The sequence below is a fragment of the Oryzias latipes genome, chromosome 21, assembly GCF_002234675.1.
Source record: "Oryzias latipes chromosome 21, ASM223467v1".
Taxonomy (NCBI): Eukaryota; Metazoa; Chordata; class Actinopteri; order Beloniformes; family Adrianichthyidae; genus Oryzias; species Oryzias latipes.
The window spans coordinates 10,070,571-10,090,043 of NC_019879.2; the positions used below are offsets into that span (position 1 = coordinate 10,070,571).

Genomic DNA, 19,473 nt, shown 5'->3' on the forward strand with positions numbered 1-19,473 from the left:
TCTATTCTCATAATAATCTCCTCTCATGTTGGATTACACCACTCCTGTTCTGGGCTTTCACATTCGATACTAATTTCCCGTCTTTACCCATCGCAGTGCAGTTTACTGATGGTGACCTCTCCTATGTCAGGTTCTCTTAAAGAGGATTATTCATCTGCCTTTGCTAAGTTTGGGGTGGGGGTAAAATTGAACCTGGAGAAAATAAAATTCAAGGGTTGTTCAACAAAACTGGCAATTCCATGTTCCTTGAAGGCTGTGTCACACAGCCACTATGTACATTTTGCACATATGCACACACGTGGAAAAATTGAGAAAAGTTGTGGTCTTTACATGAAAATTTCACAGATGTATCATGAATAAACCATGCAAAGTACTCATAAATGAACAAAAAACATGAACCGTGTGTGACTTTTGTGCTGTTAATATGGAATTCATTAGTGACGCATGCATCAATTACGTAATTTGAATGTGATTTGTGCACCGTATATACAATATAAAAGCTAAAAATCAGTGTTACATATGTAAGAAGTCCGTCAGACATACATGGAACGGTCATGGAAAGCCATTAATTTGGGTATGCATCTTGCAAAAATCACGTACAACTGCGCAAGATTTCCATGATAATAGCGTATAAACCATGTAAAATATGCGTAAGCTGCAAATTCCTCAACCGACCAAAAACTTTGAACAACTGAAAAGAAGAAGAAACTCATATGAACTACGTATGTCACGCAGGCATCACGAAAGACCAAAATTTCCTGCATGAAAAATGTACAAACTGTTTGTAGTGGCTTTAGACCTTTAGAACAGAAGCAACAGTGTGTGAAGCTTTGAACAAGTAACATGGCAAAGCACTAGTTCAACCCCAACGTGACCTTATAGTCCAATTTGGATTTGTAGTCATTGATATCTACACACAGTGTTCCCTTTGTCATTTTAAGGGTTACGTTCTAAAAAAATCCCACAGTAGTTCAAATCTGTGATGTAGTTTTACACATGTTTAAGACTCTAAAGCTCCTCTCTACACACTTTTCTCATACACGCATGAACATTTTCACACTTTTCTCTTGTTTAAACTCTCAAAGTTCAAACCTTCATAGAAAAATAAGTCAAGTATTATAGAATTAAAACAAAGATCTGATCACAATCAAAGGAATATGTAGCTCTGGCCCACTGCACGTGGCATGTTTCTGTAAAGCAGGCCCGGGACAGAAGAGATTGATTGACAAGATTTACCATTCTATAAGGGCGCAGAATACAGTGCACTGTTAAAGAAAGAAACAAGTCCCTGCATAGTAGCACTGAAAAACACTCCTGAAACAGCAAGACCATGAAACGTATAGTGAGGAACACTGTATCGCAGAATGAAGACAAAATCTGCTCACGATCAAAGATTTTCTGTAGATTTGGCAGGCTGCACATATCTGTGCAGGAGTCATGGCACAGAGGAGATCGATTGACAAGGTCTCCAGCCAGTCAGGACTCGGAACACAGTGCCCCTATACAAAAAAAATAGAATACAAAACCAGGAGGGGAACCATGACATAGTGAGGAAAACACTTTTTGAAGAGATCTGAGGCTTTGCAGTACTCACACTCAGGTGTCAGCAGACCTACCTGAACCTAAAGATAAGCATCTCAGTTTGGCATTTTTTTAACTTTCATAAAATACTTGACTTGGTTTTACTTTTTGAGGCTGGGTTAGCACATATTTAAGAGTCCTACTAAAGTTATTTTATTAGTGCTGCTCTATATAATAAAAGATTTTTTTTTAGCAATAAAAACTCTTTTGTGTTTTTCTTTGTTTTTAGTGCTGTTACCTTGTTGTCAACCCTTTTCCCCCTTAATCACTTCTTCTTTATAACTACCCTGTAGGTTGGTGACTGTAATTCACTATGATCTGTTGTTCTTCTGGGTTTCAGCAACAACTGGCTTATCCCATATAAACCAGCCACTTGCAAATTCTTGAAGTCATTTCTGTTGTTTTCAGTACTTTTTCTTCTACCTAAGCACGTTTTCTTCCCTCGTGTGAAGCTAAACAGGTCAAACATTGACATAATTATACCTTTAAAAGCTATTTCATCTTTTTTTTATCAAACAAAACTTTAAACAAAATGTGTTTAGATACTGAGGGACATGATTTATTTTCCTAATATTTGTGCAGAAACACCTGACCCCAGCTTGTTTGTCTCCCTGCTGACTTTGTAGGAGGGCAACAAAAGCTCATCTGCCCTCAGGTTGGTCTGCTGCCATAGTATGAAGCTCCCCTAGTTTCACAATCAAATGTTATTCCTGGGTGGGATCGTTGAATTGTGTACCCAGCACAAGATTGATGGACTGCATCATTGGAAACTGACTTGATTAGATAATGTCCTCTGCCTCACCCAGACTTGACCTCTGTGAACGACACAAGCTGAAGCTTTCATACCTCTATTGAATTGAACGTCTCTGTGTGAAGAATTGTACTGTACTTGAAGCACAGTAGATGGGATTATTTTCCAATAATTCATTCTTTAAGAAGGATTAAGTTTATCAGATTGTCACATTTAATCGATAAATTACAATATTTATGTGAAATTTAGATAGAAATTCGTTGGAATCTATTCTTTTTTTTTTGTTCCTAATGTGTGTTCTGACCCTGATGTTCTCTTGTTTAATGGTGACAGATTGTTTTTGGCTTCAGGAAAATGTCACATATCTATAACAGCCTTGACGTACCAACAGTCCTAACAAATCCTAATATTTATGCTCTCGGTTGAACATGTCACACCAAGTCCCTGCATTCTGTTCCAACAGACGTGTGCAGACATGCAGATTGTTATGCCCCCACCCCTGCGAAGAAAGGGGTGGCAGATGTGTGCAGGTTGATCAAGGGTCACGGGTAGCTTCAAATGCATGCATTATCCCTCTGCCTCCCTCCTTTACAGTGTCACTTTAGTCTCTTGTCTTTCCTCCCACGTTGTTTTTTTCATCCTCGACCTACTTTCTTGGCGGTGGTGGTGGGTGTCGCTATACAACATGAAGCTTAGAGTGAGAGACACAAAGCAGAAGTGGGACAGATTCTCTACGCTGCACAGATCTGGAGGATCGCTCCCCATCTTGGTCCATTGTGCAGTTCACTGAAGCTGGACCTGAACTCTGTTTTGTGCTTTTGTTTGGGCCTTGTTTGTTCGCACATCATGTCAGTCAGCCCGTTTCCACCCTTTAACCCTGTCAAGCCTCCACCACACTAACACTATCCTTTTGCTTTATTACTAGCCCCAACAAGGCTTGTTTTCCCATTAAAACAGCTTTGTGTACTTGCGTAGTAGCAACGCTTTATTTAAGTCAAAATCTTTGTTGTGCTTTATTTTCACTTTATAAACTTTGAAAATGCATGGTGACAAGACGACACTAAAACAATCGTTGCAAGCTATTAAATGATATATCTGTTGTATTATTTGATAAATTTAGGTTAGAAACAATAGAAGGGGGGACGATAGACACTTTGCTATCGTGGGGACAATAGAGGATTGTTCTTTATACTGGAAATGCTTAACATCTTTAAGATTTCCTTTTATCTACTAAGTAAAATGTGTAGTTCCTGTTTTTTTTTTACTCTAGATTAGTTGTCGGATTTTTTCATATTTTATTGAATGTCATTATTTGTTTTCAGTTTGTAATCTTAGTTTAATGTAAAGCTATATTTTTGTTTTGCAATTTAGACCTATTAGATATGGATTCACAGTTTAGGCAACAAATAACACAAACAAGATGCTGGGAATCAGGACACAGCACAGAGTTATATTTTAGGTTATAATGACATTCTTGTTTGTAAAGTCAGATGATTCTGTCTGGTAAAGCAGCTGACCAATTGCTTTCTTAAAGCCACGAGTCACTGTTTGCCCGAAGGTTCTTTTTTTCAGCTCAATGAATATACTTTGTTTGGTAATGTTTGTGTAAATAGTGAGAAGCATTTAGGTGGGTTTTTTTTGAGCGCAGAAACTTTTTAGCCTGCTTGCTTTTGCTTTTTAATGTCTTCTGGGATTGAGATATTTAGGTAATAGTCGAGGTTTATGTTTGACATTTAGCTTTTATTGTTTTTAAAGTCTAATAGTCTTACACATATAGAAAATTATTGGAAAAAAGGAAGTATTTTTAAAATACTTTATTTTATATGCATTTTTCTTTTTACAAGTTCTAATCTTTATTATATAATTTAATGTTTTCTTTGACTGTTTAGTAAAAAATGAAAATGTATAGAGTTAATGTAGTTGTTATTCAAACTGGTATTTATTGTAGTATCTTTAATATTTGATATCAGATTTTGTGTATTAGTCACCCTTAACAAGCTAATTTAGGATTAGTGAACTTACTTTAAAGTTTTTCTTAAATATATTTTTGTCCTAATATTTTCCGATAATGCTTGAACGCACATCAGCATATTTAATTTTAATAAGTATTCACACATGCATATTTGCACGGAATGCCGTTTCAAGGTAGAGTTTATCATTAATAGTGAGTACATTTCTTTTATAAGTTAAATTTTATAACACACCTAATTTTGTTTTTGTTTGTTTTACTTTAATTTTTTTATTCTAAAGACAAAACAACCAAGTGCTTCCAGCTTTGTGATGAAGAATGGGAATTTCCACAGACCTTCCTCCCTCCAGTCGCCTTCATTCAGCTCATGCCAAGCGAAGCTGAGACATTTCTAGGACAGGCGAGACATCCCATGTCATTCCTTTCAATGCTGGTTATGTCAGCATCGTCTGCTGTTGCTTCCAAAAACATCTTTCTTTCATAAAGCTGCATTGGGCTTCCTACTTGTCTTTCTCTCACAACAAAGATGGCTTTGTTTACCTGTAGAACTTTCAGCCAGTCTTAGCTTCTATAACCACCCTCCACCCCCCCACCCCCCCTCTCTCTCTCTAACATCCCTCTGTCTTCTTCCCTCCTCTTCTTTTCTGTCCGGTTCAACAAAAAACAGTTACATATATATCTAATATGAATAAAGTTTAGTCTAATTTACAAAAGGGGTTCATTCAAACATACACTGTGCGTCAGAAGATCCACAACCCCCTGTTGTAACAGTAAAATATGTCCAACACAACAGGCCTTCAGCTCTTTTTTTTCAGCTGTTGGACAGAACAAGTAAAAAAATAAAAATTAAAAAAAATAAATTTGACATTTAGCTGATTGGTTAATAATTGTTGTGTCTGGTCTCTCTGATCATTAGAGATGGTTACCTTGACTGAGTCTGGTTTTGCTGAAGTTTTATTCCATTTTTTCAACTGCAGTGTTGCCTGTTTTCCTGAATATTTGTTGACATTCAAATAAACTGTTTATAAGACAGTAGTGGTAAAAATAGTTTTTGTTATGTCTGTGGCACTTTGAGAGACATTGATTATGAATTGGTGCTTTAGAAAAAAAACAGAATTGAAGGTAGGAGCCGTATTACACCTTTCCTTTTTGGTAGTTCTTATTTTTTGTTGTGTTCAGGGAAAAGCTTGTGGATGAGACAGTTCACTTTTATCTTTTGACTGACTGAGCCAGTTGGCTCCACTCCTGCTCCTTCCTCTGCTATGTCTGCCTTATTGAGCTTTCTTAAAAGCCACCTCACTTTTGGAGGCTTTTGCTCAGGACGAAGTCGGTAGACTATTTGCTAATCGAAGTGTCTGTGGCTTCATTCCCAGCCGTGGCTGTCTACACGCCGATGTGTCCTTGCTGTGCCCTTCATGACATAACCGCACATTTCCCTGATCTCACCAGTACGTGCAAGCGACATGCTTTTAGGCTCAATGGAAATCTGCCTTGTAGCCTAAGAAGGTGCTCTAAATGCAGCTTAGAAGTGATTATTAAGAATTTTTAAATGCATTTATTCCAACATACTATTGCTTAAAAGCCAAACCAGAGCTCACAAACAGTTCTACACTTAGAGTAATTCAGAGTGAATGTGTCTTGTCTCCACTATGTATGAAAACTGTGAACACAGTATTATATAAGTATGTCTGCATAAATGACTGCAGTATAAATGCATCACAAACTTTCCTCCAGTGTGCTGCCATCTGTTATTTTGGGGTTGAATAAAGTTTTCATGTGGACATAATCTGTCAACTCAGATTATCTGCTTGCAGATGCAAACTCGTGGATGAACCCTCTGAACTGTTCATGTCCTTCGCAGTGACGATGGTGATGGGGATTCCCACGGTAAAGCGGAAGGTGAAGTCGTATCTGTCGGAGACGCTGCGCTCCCTCATCGATAAGCTGACCCCTGAGGAAAAACTTGATTGTGTCATCATTGTGTTTGTTGGGGAGGTGAGAAGTCATGTAAGTCAAAGCTTGTTGTTTGTCAATAATCAGTACATTTAATCTGTTGGGGTCACTTCTGCAGACGGACCTGGATTATGTTCACAGTGTGGTTGCTGGTCTGGAGAAAGAGTGAGTAAAGTTCTCTTTTTTTCCTTGCAATCCATTTCAATGGTCAGGAATTCGACTCTGTGACAAAGAACGGGGACTTGTGGTACATTATTTTTTTTCTAACAGATCCACTTCCGTGTTTAGGTTTTCTACAGAGCTGAACTCAGGTTTGCTGGAGGTCATCTCTCCTCCTGCATCTTACTATCCCGATCTCACCAACCTCAAGGAGACTTTTGGGGACTCCAAAGAAAGAGTCAGGTAAAAAAAAATGGCTGAGCATGTTTGCCTTATTTGGAGCTATTGTGGGGGGGAAAAAAGGACAAAAATCAGTAATGAAAGAGCAGATTAAAGCTTTAGAGACCGTGCTGGAGACTAGCTGTGATGAGAATCCCAGAGAATGTGCATGGATGAGTCAGTGGAAATGTGGGAGGGAAGATTTAGTGGGCAATTAGTATTCCAAAGGCGTTTGTCAAAGTCAGATCAAGGTCATCAGAAGCAGCACTCTATGTCTTTAGTGCTCACACTGATCCTGTGTGCTTTTTTCGCTCTTTAAGAGGGCTTCATTAGAGAACTGCCCCCAGGAAATATGTACTCTGACGATGGCCCTCAGGAGTCCTCCAGGCTTCTTGTTTGCAGATGTTTGTACTCACAGATGTTTCTTACCTAAATGACATCAGTCACTATCTTGTTTAGCATTGCTGTCACGTTTTATGTGCTAAGTCTGTTTTATAACCCTCCCTGTGAAAACCGAAGCACCAACCACCTGGCTGTGCTGGAATGAGGGTCCGTTTAGTCAGACGTTTTCCAAGAATCTTGGATGTTTGCGAGCCTGCGTTCTTCAGAAATCTGCCGACTTCTCCGCGCTCCTTTCTGAACAGCATTCAGACAGACCGCGGCTCGATTGGGGTAAAACAATTACTGTGACAGCTGTGGTTTATAAATTATTCAGTTAGCTAGCGCAGTTCTGAATGTAAACCTGTAAGTGCAGATCTGCTTTAGTCATGTAAAGTAGCTTCTCTGACATGGTTTCCACTGGTGACATAACACAGAGGGCTCCCTTTAGAAACACAAGGCGCAGAACATTAAATGCTTAATGGGTTTACTAAAGCAACAGATTTCACAGCAGCAGTAATTAGTCGCATTTCAGTTCATTTTTCTGAAGTTATGTCTCTCAAAGTGACATAAAAAAACTAAAAACTAAAGCGAACCACAGAGGAAGGGATCTTTTGTTGCCTTTTTGAGTCACTTCTTGAGTCAACTAGTGGTTGCAGATCTGGAAGCATCGATTCTATCTAAGAACTGGATCAAGTGATCATGATGTCATCCATAGAGAATGACTTCAATTCAATTTTATTTATATAGCCCAATATTTACAACAATAGTCATCTCAATGGGCTTCATGCCGGTGATTGTGTAATAAACATGAATCATAAAGAACATAAAGTCATAGAATTCAGTGGCTGATTGCTAAACTAAACAGACTAAACTAAACTGGGCATCCCTGCCCTTAGACCCTCCCTCATCCAGCTCCAACCCAATGAAGTCAATTCAGGCGCCATTTTTTTTTTAATATGGACACCGCCATGTTAGAGCCAGACGTCAGTAAATTGTTACTGGTCCGAGACAGTCTGGGTCATTGTTTTCATGGCAACAACTCTCGCCAGTCAGGAGTGGGCTTGTTGGAAGGCCACATATCTACCACTGACAGTGGGCTTAAGAGACTCTGACAATCAAACATTTCAAATGTTCGACGTGAGCATCATACGTGACGTCTGATTGGTCAGTTCATACCTTAATTTAGTTGGACTTGGAACTAAAAAAGAAAAAAAATTGGATTACCAAGAACAAGAAAAAAGTAGCAGGGCAAGAATATTTGTTCTGACAAATATAAAAGCTGAGTAATAATAGCTGTTAGTTTCTCTATAGAAGTTGATGGGATTTTTGGCTTTTTGGAGCCAGCAGGTACTTCTGTTTGGAATGCCAGGGGGGGGGGGTCCTTCAGTCCAGTTCTCAACTGAGTCAAGTTTGACTTTTTGACATGTAGGTTGTGTCATCCCTCTCATTAGGTCAGTTTGTTTTAAAAAGAGGGGTATCCAACTCATTACTGATGATCATTGGTTAATCAGTGGTCACTATCCAATGCTGCTGATCTGTGTCTGCTCTGCAGTGTTGAGACTTTAATCAAGCTACACAGGGATGAATGAGATTAGAAGCAATAGTAGAATCTGATGGATAGTAACTGGCTAAGCCACATAGCTCTTCCTGATTGCATTTCCTGTCTGTGTGATCTGGACCTTGCAAAATGGTACAATTCATCAGCTACTGTTGTGATATTTTAGCTTCTTCCATTATTGATCTTTGTGAATCGATCATTTTTTGGGCACAATTAGCTTTCATCTGGAAAATGACCTTTGTAATGTTGAACATCACACATGTTACTTTAGTTTTTTGTGTCATGTCTTATTGTTTGTTTATTTTTAGATGGCGAACAAAGCAGAACCTGGATTATTCCTTCCTCATGATGTATGCAGTGAGCAAAGGGGTTTATTACGTCCAGGTATGTTCTTGAATTTAGAAAAGAAAAACGGTTTTAGAAATGAGTTGATGATTATTAGCCTGGTTGATCATTGGAGTCATTAGTCTTCCAAGGCCAGGGATAATAATTGACCTTTAAAATGCACCTGTGGTGATAAACTCCAGTGCTTTTGTGATGATTTATCTGAAAAAAATCAAAAACCTTTGGTACTTGTGAGAAAGCAAACCACCCTGAGGGCTGGACCAAGCAGACCAATCTCATTCTGCAAGCATCTGTTTATTTGGAGCCTTCAGGCCACCCAGACTGCAGCTGAGATCAAGAGTAACTCTGCTTTAAGGTTAAAAATGGCAAGAGAATGATTTCTTAAACGTGTTAAAGCTGTTTAAACCTGACACTGAACTTTGGAGCAGCTGTGAGTTCATGTATAGTCGGACTGTACACTGTTTTTCCGGTGGAAATTCTGTAACCTCTGGGCTTTGATCTTGTCTCAGTTAATATATATATATACATACTGTTTTACTGCACGTTTACATATTTTTCCTGTTCATCTAATAGAGGCATTTGTTGTATCTGCTCAGAAAACAGTTCAACACAAACTGTTGAAAGAACCACTCCAACGAAAATCATCTTTTGGTGTTTTGAACATGTTGTAGCATTTTTCTCATGATGGAGGACATGCAAAAAATAATTTAGGATTAAAACTGCATTTCTGGGTATTTCTTTATTGAAATCGTGTTGGACCAGGAGCAGATCAAAACTCGCAGTTTGGAAAAGCCCGGGTTTGTGACGCAGCAAATGCCACGGGCGGGCCAAATTCTCCTTTCACCACTCCAATTCTGATGCATCCACTTGCAGAGGAATAGATCAATCAGTGTCTCATTTTTATTCATCTCGGAGGGCATCTGGCTCTAAACTGAACTGCTGGATAGCTCTGACATTGCTCACCATTTTTCCTTTTTTGATACGCTGTTGTTAACTTGGGCTTGTGAGGTGCTATTGGCTAGCTGGGAGATAGTGTAAACAAAGGGTTGTTGGAAAATTAGTGGAGGCTAACTTCTGTCTTTGGCAATCTTTGATTTTTTTTGACCACAGGGAACGCTTTTACAAATGAAAAAATGCAGTTGGAGTGGGACTTAAAACATTTCCTAGAGTGTTTTAGAAAATCAAAAACCCTTTGATAGAGGAAGGTAATGTTTAGCAGGCTGCAGTCAATCAACGGCTGACTTGAAGTAAATGCCGGTTCTTGATTTGAAGTAGCAGCCATTGTTGGTTCAGTTTATCTGTTTGTTTTTCATGCTGATGCCTTTTTCATGGATGTGGCTTCTGCTACGTCTCTCACAGAGGCGGAAGAGGTACTGTGTGTGATCTTAGAGTTAGCTTCATCTCTAGTTTAAGACTATCTACTTAGAGAGATGCCCCATTGTCTTCCACCTGCTACCCCACTCCACCTTCAATGACCTTAAAAACACACAGAAATGGCAGGAAGTAGCTTCTTATGTTATTTTAACCTGTGTGTTGAACTCCTTTTTATCTTTCAGCTGGAGGACGACATTGTGGCCAAGCCCAACTACTTTGCTACCATGAAGAACTTTGCCCTGCAGCTTTCCTCAGAAGACTGGATGATTCTAGAGTTCTCTCAGCTGGGCTTCATTGGTAATGCAGCATTTAGCAGGACTCTGTCAAACTAGGCAGAAGCAGTGTAGTACTGATGCAGATGACTGTCTTTTTATTGTTTGGCTGTCATCCAGAAAGAGGAAAAACTGCTGGGATACCAAAAGCACTTTTGTGTTTGATTGATGTCTGTTTTAAATGTCCTTACAGGAAAAATGTTCCAGGCCCCAGATTTAAACCTCATAGTGGAGTTTATTTTTATGTTTTATAAAGAAAAGCCCATTGACTGGCTGCTGGACCACATTCTCTGGGTAAAAGTCTGCAATCCTGAGAAAGATGCAGTAAGTCGTGACATTGCTGTATAGAAAGTTCTGATCGTTGTAAAAAAGGCTCTGAATTATTCCTTCTTTCTTTTCTTAAAGAAACATTGTGAGCGGCAGAAGTCCAGCCTTCGCGTGCGCTTTAGACCCTCGCTGTTTCAGCACGTGGGACTCCATTCTTCTCTGGCTGGGAAGATTCAGAAACTCACAGTGAGTCTCGCACTCTGGCCAAAGGCATCTAAAGCAGCTTCCTGTGTGAAAAGTGAGGTTTCCTCTCGGTCTGTCTCTCACAGGATAAAGACTTCCTGAAACCGCTGCTTCACAAGATGCACGTTAACCCCCCAGCTGAGGTCTCCACTTCAATGAAGGTACAGAATACCCAGAGGCATCACAAGAGAGCAGACAGTGTAGGAAAAGGGCCTCTTTGGATTTCAGATGGCACTTTCAGCAGCTGTTTGATAGATTGATAGTGCTTGGACTAATTTTTAAAAAAGAAATTCTATACTTAAAATTAACCGAAAGATGCAGTGTTTGCGACTTTGTGAACTTTTAATCCAGGTTTTCTTAGATTTTAAGAAAACCTTTGAAAACTTCCTTAGGATAAAATTACACATTATTAAAAAAGCTTTAAAATTGTTTAAACACATTATGTCATCTAGGAGAAAACCTTCATTCGAATGTGCCTTTTACCTTGTAGGTGTATCAGGGTCACACGCTGGAGAAGACCTACCTGGGAGAAGATTTCTTCTGGGCCATTACTCCCACTAAAGGAGATTACGTACTTTTCAAATTTGACCGGCCTGTCAACATAGAGCGGTGAGGGTTTGCTCATTCATTCTTAATTATTCATTTCTAGAGCCCCTTCCAGCACCATTGAAGGAGGCCCAGAAGTGCTGTACAGAATATTACATCAGTAAAATGCTTAAACGATAAAAATAATTAGACACGAATTAAGAACGTAATGCTCATAATCATAATAAAAGGTCAGCTAGGCAGAAACCAAGGCACGACAGTGGAGGAACAGTTTAGAGAGCCTCCTTCATCGCTGGTGGCAGTCTGTTCCAGAGTTAAGGAGACAACACAGCAAATACACGGTCCCCCCAGAACTTGCATTTAGTTCTCACAACCAGCGCCACACACTGGACCAGAGAACGCAGGGACTTTAGGGTAACATTTTAAAAGCAAACTACAGAGGTAAGAGGGTAAAGTACCTGCCAGTGACTTTGGAGGAGGGGTTCTAGTTATATATTTTTTATAGCCTAAAACATATTTAGAATACTTTAATACTTTTTTTTTTAAAGAGTGATGAGACACATGTACTCATGTAGAACAGTAGAAGAGTCAGAATTCAAATGCTCTAAGAGAAAAAATAAGAGATTAAAAGTTAAAGCAGAAGCACTTTATGAAAGTTTGACTTGGATGCTAAACAGTGGAATGTTTTTTTAAATCTTTTTATCCTCTCCACCATCCTACTCAATAAAAAATGCTAGAATCAATTTTTTGGTAATAAGTATATGTGCAGAAAATTGAAACTTCTTAAACCCAACTGGATTTTAAAGACCCGCTCCAATCATCTTTAGATCTATTGTAAAAACATCCCCAGTGGTCTTTTAACCATCATTGTCTTTTTTTTTAGCCAAAATCAAAAAGCCTGTGTTGTTTTCTAGGACCTAGTTTTGCAGAGTGGTAGGAGTTCATTAGAAAATCCCCTCTGAGTTGTGGGTGGGAGGCCCCCCCCCCCCCCCCCAGCTTGGAGCAGGCGGCATATTTGTTTGTTTCTGATTCTCGACAATTTGACTAAAGAAATCCTCAGAAATGCAATTTTAAGCTTAAATTTCTTTTCATATGTCCTCCATCATGAGAAAAATGCCCCAAGAACATGTTAAAATACCAAAAACATAATATTATTTATCAGAGTGGGTCTTTAAGAACATTAACGGCAAAGTTTTCTCATTACACCAAAGACAAAAAGGTAATTTGCTCCAGTTTCTGGTGTCATTTTATTTTCTAAGATGTAAGGAAAAGGTTAAAAAGGTGAGCTGCATAAATATGAAGGTGGGGGCTGGCTGATGCTTAATCCACTTCCAGCCCCAATGTATTTGTGGAAATAAAATACACCTCCAGCTAGAGCTCTTTAGTCATTTCCACTGACTGTAACAGAGCTTTGTGACCTGTGCACTGAAGAGTAAATGTGAAAGTTATTTATAGTACTTTGACCACACAACTGAGTTAATGTAGTGTGGGAACAGACAGGTCTGTTGACAAGCTTCAGGAGTGTGTGACGGCGTCTGCACCTGACGTAATGACTTGAATAGTTTCAGGGGGGGATTCAAACCTTCTTTTCATCTTCCTGTTCATTTATTCTGCTGCAGTTTTAATGAGTGTCCCTGCACGCTCTCTCTGTGGTGATCAGTGACACCTAATGAGACTGTTCTAAATTTAACTTCCTAAGGCCAGCATCCTTTCCCTCTGTGGAGATGGGAAATCGCTGAATTATAAAGTGAGGTTAAAAGTCACAAAGACAGACCAAAGCCCACTCAAACCTACATAGTATATGTTAGTGTTCACTGTAAAAGAGGTAGCCTTAAATAGAAAAAGAACACTAAATGTAAAAAAATGACTAGAAAGTAGGAAATTCATCTGTCCATGAAGCAAGTAATTTTTACTTATAAGAAATCTAATTAGATATCAAAATCTAGAAATAATGAGTTCTACTTAAACACTCAAAAAGGGAAAAATAAGCTAAAAAGACTGTTAGATTGAATTACTTCAGATTGAATGCTATATAGCCCAATAATTAGTATTTTTTTCTACTTCCAAGCAAATGTTTTGTATTTTTTTAGTTTTTATGTACCTGATTGTAGTTTTTTTAAATACAGTGACAAAAAAAACTAATGGAATAAGTAGAAATGACTTATTTTAGAACAAATTGTCAACAAAATAAGAGTACAAGTTGTCCCATTTTAATAAATCCTCATAAAATTGAAAACTACCACTTATTCTTTTAACTATATTCTAAACTTTTGCCTTTAAAATAATGAAAATGAATGTCAGTTAAACTTCATCTATAGAACTCGAAAATACCATCCTTCAAACTGAACCAAAAATGACAGTGTTACTTATTATTACCATTACAAAATAAATACAATTTCAGCACTTGAAAATCAAAATAAATGGTATGGTATATTTAATAGACACTAATTTTAATGATTGATGAAGAAGAAAATGAACACAATCAATGTTGTCTTGTTTTGTTGCTGGCTCTTGATTTTCTGCAACTTTTGTTTAGATATTATCATTGAAGAAAAGCACAAACATGTTTAACGATTAGCTTATTTTTCCAATGTTTGCTGCAGTTTTGGATTTATGAAAAGGGAACAATCAGAGCATTTGCATAGCAAAATGTACAATACAAATACAACAACTCTTATATGTGACATTTGAATTCTTAAACCACTGCTTTTCCATGCATTAGATATGGCTCACACTAAAATAAACAGTGAACAAGACTGAATCTTTATCTGGTAATAAAAATCTATTTGTTCTTCATTTGAATGGTAGGTTCCTGTTTCGCAGCGGTAACCAGGAGCACCCCGGGGATAAAATCGAGAACACCACTGTGGAAATACTGCCTGTCTCGGTAGTGAAACACACGCGCGCGCACACACAAACACACGCACACACTCACTCACACTGTCTTTGGATGGTGAAAATGATTCTGATTAGATTACATAGATTTGCTGCTCTTTTGCACGTGGAGGATTGATTAATGACAGAATGCTAGCTGTGATGCAACTGATACGTTGTGACTCTGCATTCACACATTTCAGTTGTGAGAGCACTCGCTGACATGTATCGGGAATAGTTTGAATGTTGTAAATCTTCACAGATTTTCGCCTTTCTCTTTAAGGAAAATAAACTGCTGACCAAAGACAAGTTCAAGCGAACTGAAGACCGCTTCTACAGGATCGGTAAAAACATCCGGCTGTCTGAAAAGTGTCCGACATACGAGAAGTTCAATTTTATTTTAAAATACAAAGATTGCTGAATTTTTATCTTTGTTTTACATGTGGTTTTCATGACCTAAATCAGCGTGTGCATGTTTGAACACAGGTCACTTTGAGAAAGGAGTGGCAGAGGGAGTTGTAGACCCTTCCTTCAATCCCGTTATTGCACTTCGCCTCTCAGTTCAGAAAGACTCTGCTGTTTGGGCGATCCTCAGTGAGGTGAGTCTTCTCTCTTACCAAATGCCGATTTGACCACACTTTGTAATCCTAAACACTTTGCTTCTTATTGCAGATACACATTAAAAGGATAGCTGGTTGATGTCTCTGGAGCAGGTTTATGAATCATGGTCCCTGTAGAAGCAGAATCACCAGACTGCTTGTGCAGGACCTCTGGCACCTAGCAACCAGCAGTGAAGTCAATGGAGCCGTTTCTCAGAGAAAGCGCCACCTCTCTGTCTTGTTATTCCATTTCTGCCTTCCTGTCTTTATCCGTCTTTATGCTCTTCATCTATTTGTCAGAATGTGAATACTACTGTTTGCTGAACACTGAAGGCAGCTGTTCTCAGCTGCGACTCTCAAAGTGACGTTGTTATTCAGCAGCTTTGAAAAACAATCACAAAAGTCATGGACCAGGAACTTGACTCTTCATGTCTCGACGTCCGGTCAGCTGGCCAATGATGTAGATGCTGCCAAATCCCTCTTTGTTTTTCAGTGCTGCCACACATGGGCAAGCTGAGGTATTGCACTGTCCCCAACGCCTCAGCAGAACCTGGGATCTTCAAGAATGTCGTTGTCTCCAACGCTCAGCTGTTCTCTGTTCCCGTAGATGCTGGAGCTTTAAATCAACTCCAGCCAAAATGGGAATGTGTCACACACTCTCATCAGATGCTGTTCTTGTCCTGAAACAAAAACTCACTATAAGCTCGTCGTTTCAGAATCCTGCCTGCAGCCAGTCTGGGACATTTGGACCACAGTGCAGTAACGATATCACATCTGACTGGCCTACTTTCTGACAGGCTGTTTATCACCTCAGTGTCCGTTTCTAGGAAAACACCAGACATGGCTTTGGTAACATTTTCCTGAAGGATTATATTGTTTTTATTGAAATAACATTACAGTTACTGGCAATCTATGAAGGTGACTTAATTTATTTGAAATAAATCTTGAATTTGTACAAAAAGTAAAATATATTTTTATTCTACCAAAAGATGTTCATGGTAGATTAAAAGACTGTGTTATTGTGTGCTTTTTTTAATCTAAATTGCAGTTGTATATTTTATTTTCACTGTAACAGCTACTAAGATGGTTTATTTTCTGTTTAAGCAAATGATAGGACAGTTGTGAATATCTTCTGTCAACGTTGTTGGTATAAATTTAAAATATGTGCCTTATAGCTTGATCCTTTGAAATCGCCCTCATCATCATCAGTACAATCAGTTTCCCTGAACTTTTTGCCTACAAAATTGATTGCTGGATGTACAAATATTTTGAAAATCACTGACAGTGTATGATTGGATGTGGAGGACAACAATTGTAATACTGAATGAATTTAGTAAACAAAAGGAGTTAAACCAGTTTACTGACTAAAACAGCAATATTTGCACAGCTTCTTCACCCTTCATTCAGTAATTTTTGTACCTCATAGTTCATATTTTTGAGTTCCGTTTCTCAGATTCACGATGGAACCTGATTTGTCTGTTATTTGTAACTACTACTGATTTTAGAACCTGCCACTGGCTGTGTGCGTTTTTGTGTTGCTTCAGAATAGTTTACAGAAGCATATTTTTGGGGATATTGTGCATTTCTTCTTTGTTTTGAATGGAGAAATTATTGTTAGTAAGCATCAATGATTTTACTTGTGAGTACTTTTAAGGGTAACTAAAATGTTTAAAGTCTTTCTGAGCAGGCTTGATGAAAAGAGATTAGTTTGTAAACCTTTTATTTTGAAAGATGGCTTCGGTGTTGCAAACAAGACAGGCCACTCTCCCTTTCTTGATTTCACAAACGAACAGAAGTGAAAGCATGCAGAGGATGACATGTCATGGATTTTGATGAGACGATAGATAAAATGACGTTCTGCCAACAGCCCCTCAGCTCCCATCAGTTCACGTGCCTTCCCCGTGTACATGCATCTGCCTGATCATTTTTCATTGAAATGCTCAAAATAAATGAGAACGGTTGTTACAGAAATCAAAGTCATAATCTTTTGTGTTGTGAATCAGTTCCACAAACATTTTTTTCATCTCATCTACATTTTTAAAGCTTTAATTTTCATCATATTTTAGCAAACAGATAAAACTACAAGTGTTCCCAGCATGCGTTAGCATTTCCGGTTTCCCATAATACCGTTTCCTGTCATGGCGGCCAACAACCTTTCATAACAAGGTAGAAAACGGCTCACTAAGACTATTTTCTTCCACTTGAAATATCCTATGACTCCAAATCGATGTTAAATTGAGTTTTGGGGGAAAATGCCGAAATATTATGAGGACAAGGAAGAAGATTACAGAGCCTGCGCCGGCGTCAGAGAGGACTTTAAAGCCTGTCTCCTTCAGCATGACTGCGTGGTGAAAGTAAGTAAGCCTGTCGACCACTAACCCAGAAGTCTATCGGAACACAAATGTTTATGAGGACGAATACAACCGCAAAGGCTAAATTGAAGATCTGCTTCGTGAACATTTTTTTTGTCAACGACACATACGATTCTGTTTTGGCGCACGCGACCATTGGTCATCAATTGGTACATTTCGAAAATGACTATAATTTTAATAACCTGAAAAAAATGTAAATTAGTAACTATAGCATGGCTTTAAGTATAGGTATCGTATGTGACATTGTTCCTGGTCACTCTTACTGTCTGAACTGGGTAGTAACGACTTACTTTAACGTTAGTACTAGTACAGGTAACTATACTGAACTAGTTATGGGGGGCAAATGAGAACGGCTGAGTGGAAAGTTATCACAAATTAAAAATCAGAAATATTTATTTTAAACTATTTCATTATTGGTATTGATGCTAAAAGTATTCAGATTCGTTTAGCTGAACTGCTACTAATGTAAAGCTGTAGCAATAAAAATGTAGAAATGCTTGAAAGATAAATACATCATCTCTGATAATAGAAGATATTAAACATATCCACACACTGAACCTTCTCAGCAGCAGCAACAAAATATTTTATATATATATATATATATAAACTCCAATATTCTTCATATGGACTTCAGTTCTAAAGCAGCCTGTCTTGATAAATTCTTAATTTTGATAATATTGGCTCATACTTTAGCTCGTGTACATTGGTAGGATACTGAATGGAAACACATCATTATTTTAGTCAATGTGCAATTTTTAAAATTCATAATTTAATTGAGAAAAAAATATCTTAATTATTTTATGTCTTGAAGTTGAGTCACAGCAACTTGAGTAATTCCTTGGGCAACTCTTTACTCTTTTTTTGATATTGTCCTCAATGTGGTAAATAAATTATTTAAAAGGGAACACCGTTGACATTTCTTTACAATTTTTCAAAGCTGTTTTATTTATCAGCAAAGGTTTTGCTACTGTGAAGAGAAGAAATTTGTTTTATTTTGAAAAGATCTTGTGAAAAAAACAGAAACTGCTGTAATTGTCTTTAAAGTCTTTTCCTGTTTGATGGAGAAACATTTACAGCTGAAAATAAAAGTCCAGTTCAGCTTTACTCACTTTTCTTTCATACTTTAAATCCAAAATGGTCAAATCTTAGCAGACAGCATTGAAAGATCCTTTCTAATCATGAATTAGCTTTCTCTTAATCTAAACCGTAACCTGAATGAATATCTGGGATGAAATTCTTAAGACTTTAATATTTGTAGTCCCAAATAATCCCAAGATTTGGTTTAAAAGATCATATGACATGTGATGCTGTACAAGTTTATTAAATTTTTTGTTTGAACGTGTCAGGAAGGGAAGAAACCCAGCGAGTGTTTGAAGGAAGGCCACTGCAGAGCGCTGCAGACATCCTTCTTTGAGTGCAAGAGGTCGATGGTGCGTGAGCAGGAATTTACTGAGGATGTTTAAGGTTTTCACAGCGTCGGGCTAACGCTAACGCTGACCGGGGTTCGACTTCTCCCTGCAGCTGGACACGAGGTCGAGGTTCAGAGGGAGGAAAGGATACTGAGGAGACCACATGCCGCCAGCAGCCGTGCGGCTGCGCGCGTTTGCCTTGTCGAAATGAACGCCGCCGTTGGTGTGCGTGTCCGTGATGGATCACACGTCTTCAGAGTTTGAGAGAACCACTAACTTCTCAGAAATACAAACTCATGAGCAGCGTGCAAACAGGACGTCTGTCGTAAGCATCCATTCCTTAGAAAATACTTTTGTTGTTATGAGTATGTTGTGGGATTAAAATTATGCATAAAGTCCAAGTTATCATTGTGGTGTTTATGCATTTTTATGAAGCAGTCATTCAAAGGTTTAGGGGGAATAATTACTGCTTTCACAGCTTTTTTTAACACATTATGTCAGGAAATGACTCTTGTGGTTTCCTGTTGGTCAGATGAAGATGAAGCTCAGCCTTCATCTCATCCTCAGAGACCTCCACCTCCTCACGGTAAAGAAATCATCT

At 38.4% G+C, this 19,473-nt stretch overlaps 2 protein-coding genes across 2 annotated transcripts in view; both read left to right on the forward strand.

Annotated features, from left to right (window-relative positions):
* Positions 1–17,071, forward strand: part of mgat4a (mannosyl (alpha-1,3-)-glycoprotein beta-1,4-N-acetylglucosaminyltransferase, isozyme A) — a 44,969-nt gene extending 27,898 nt beyond the window's left edge. Inside the window, exons 4-16 of the mRNA XM_004081582.3 lie at positions 6,163–6,296; positions 6,373–6,419; positions 6,543–6,656; positions 8,880–8,955; positions 10,473–10,587; positions 10,756–10,886; positions 10,968–11,075; positions 11,159–11,233; positions 11,563–11,681; positions 14,427–14,505; positions 14,776–14,836; positions 14,979–15,091; positions 15,165–17,071. Of these exons, the coding sequence (XP_004081630.1) occupies positions 6,163–6,296; positions 6,373–6,419; positions 6,543–6,656; positions 8,880–8,955; positions 10,473–10,587; positions 10,756–10,886; positions 10,968–11,075; positions 11,159–11,233; positions 11,563–11,681; positions 14,427–14,505; positions 14,776–14,836; positions 14,979–15,091; positions 15,165–15,191 (1,199 nt within the window). The 3' untranslated portion in view covers positions 15,192–17,071. The remainder of the gene's footprint in view (positions 1–6,162; positions 6,297–6,372; positions 6,420–6,542; positions 6,657–8,879; positions 8,956–10,472; positions 10,588–10,755; positions 10,887–10,967; positions 11,076–11,158; positions 11,234–11,562; positions 11,682–14,426; positions 14,506–14,775; positions 14,837–14,978; positions 15,092–15,164) is intronic.
* Positions 17,072–17,197: 126 nt separating this feature from the next.
* On the forward strand, positions 17,198–19,277 carry LOC101168000 (cytochrome c oxidase assembly factor 5). Its single transcript, XM_004081480.4, has 3 exons — positions 17,198–17,445; positions 18,810–18,893; positions 18,985–19,277. Exons 1-3 carry the CDS (start codon positions 17,344–17,346, stop codon positions 19,024–19,026), a joined length of 228 nt encoding a protein of 75 aa, XP_004081528.1. The 5' UTR covers positions 17,198–17,343; the 3' UTR covers positions 19,027–19,277.
* The last annotated feature ends 196 nt before the right edge of the window (positions 19,278–19,473 follow it).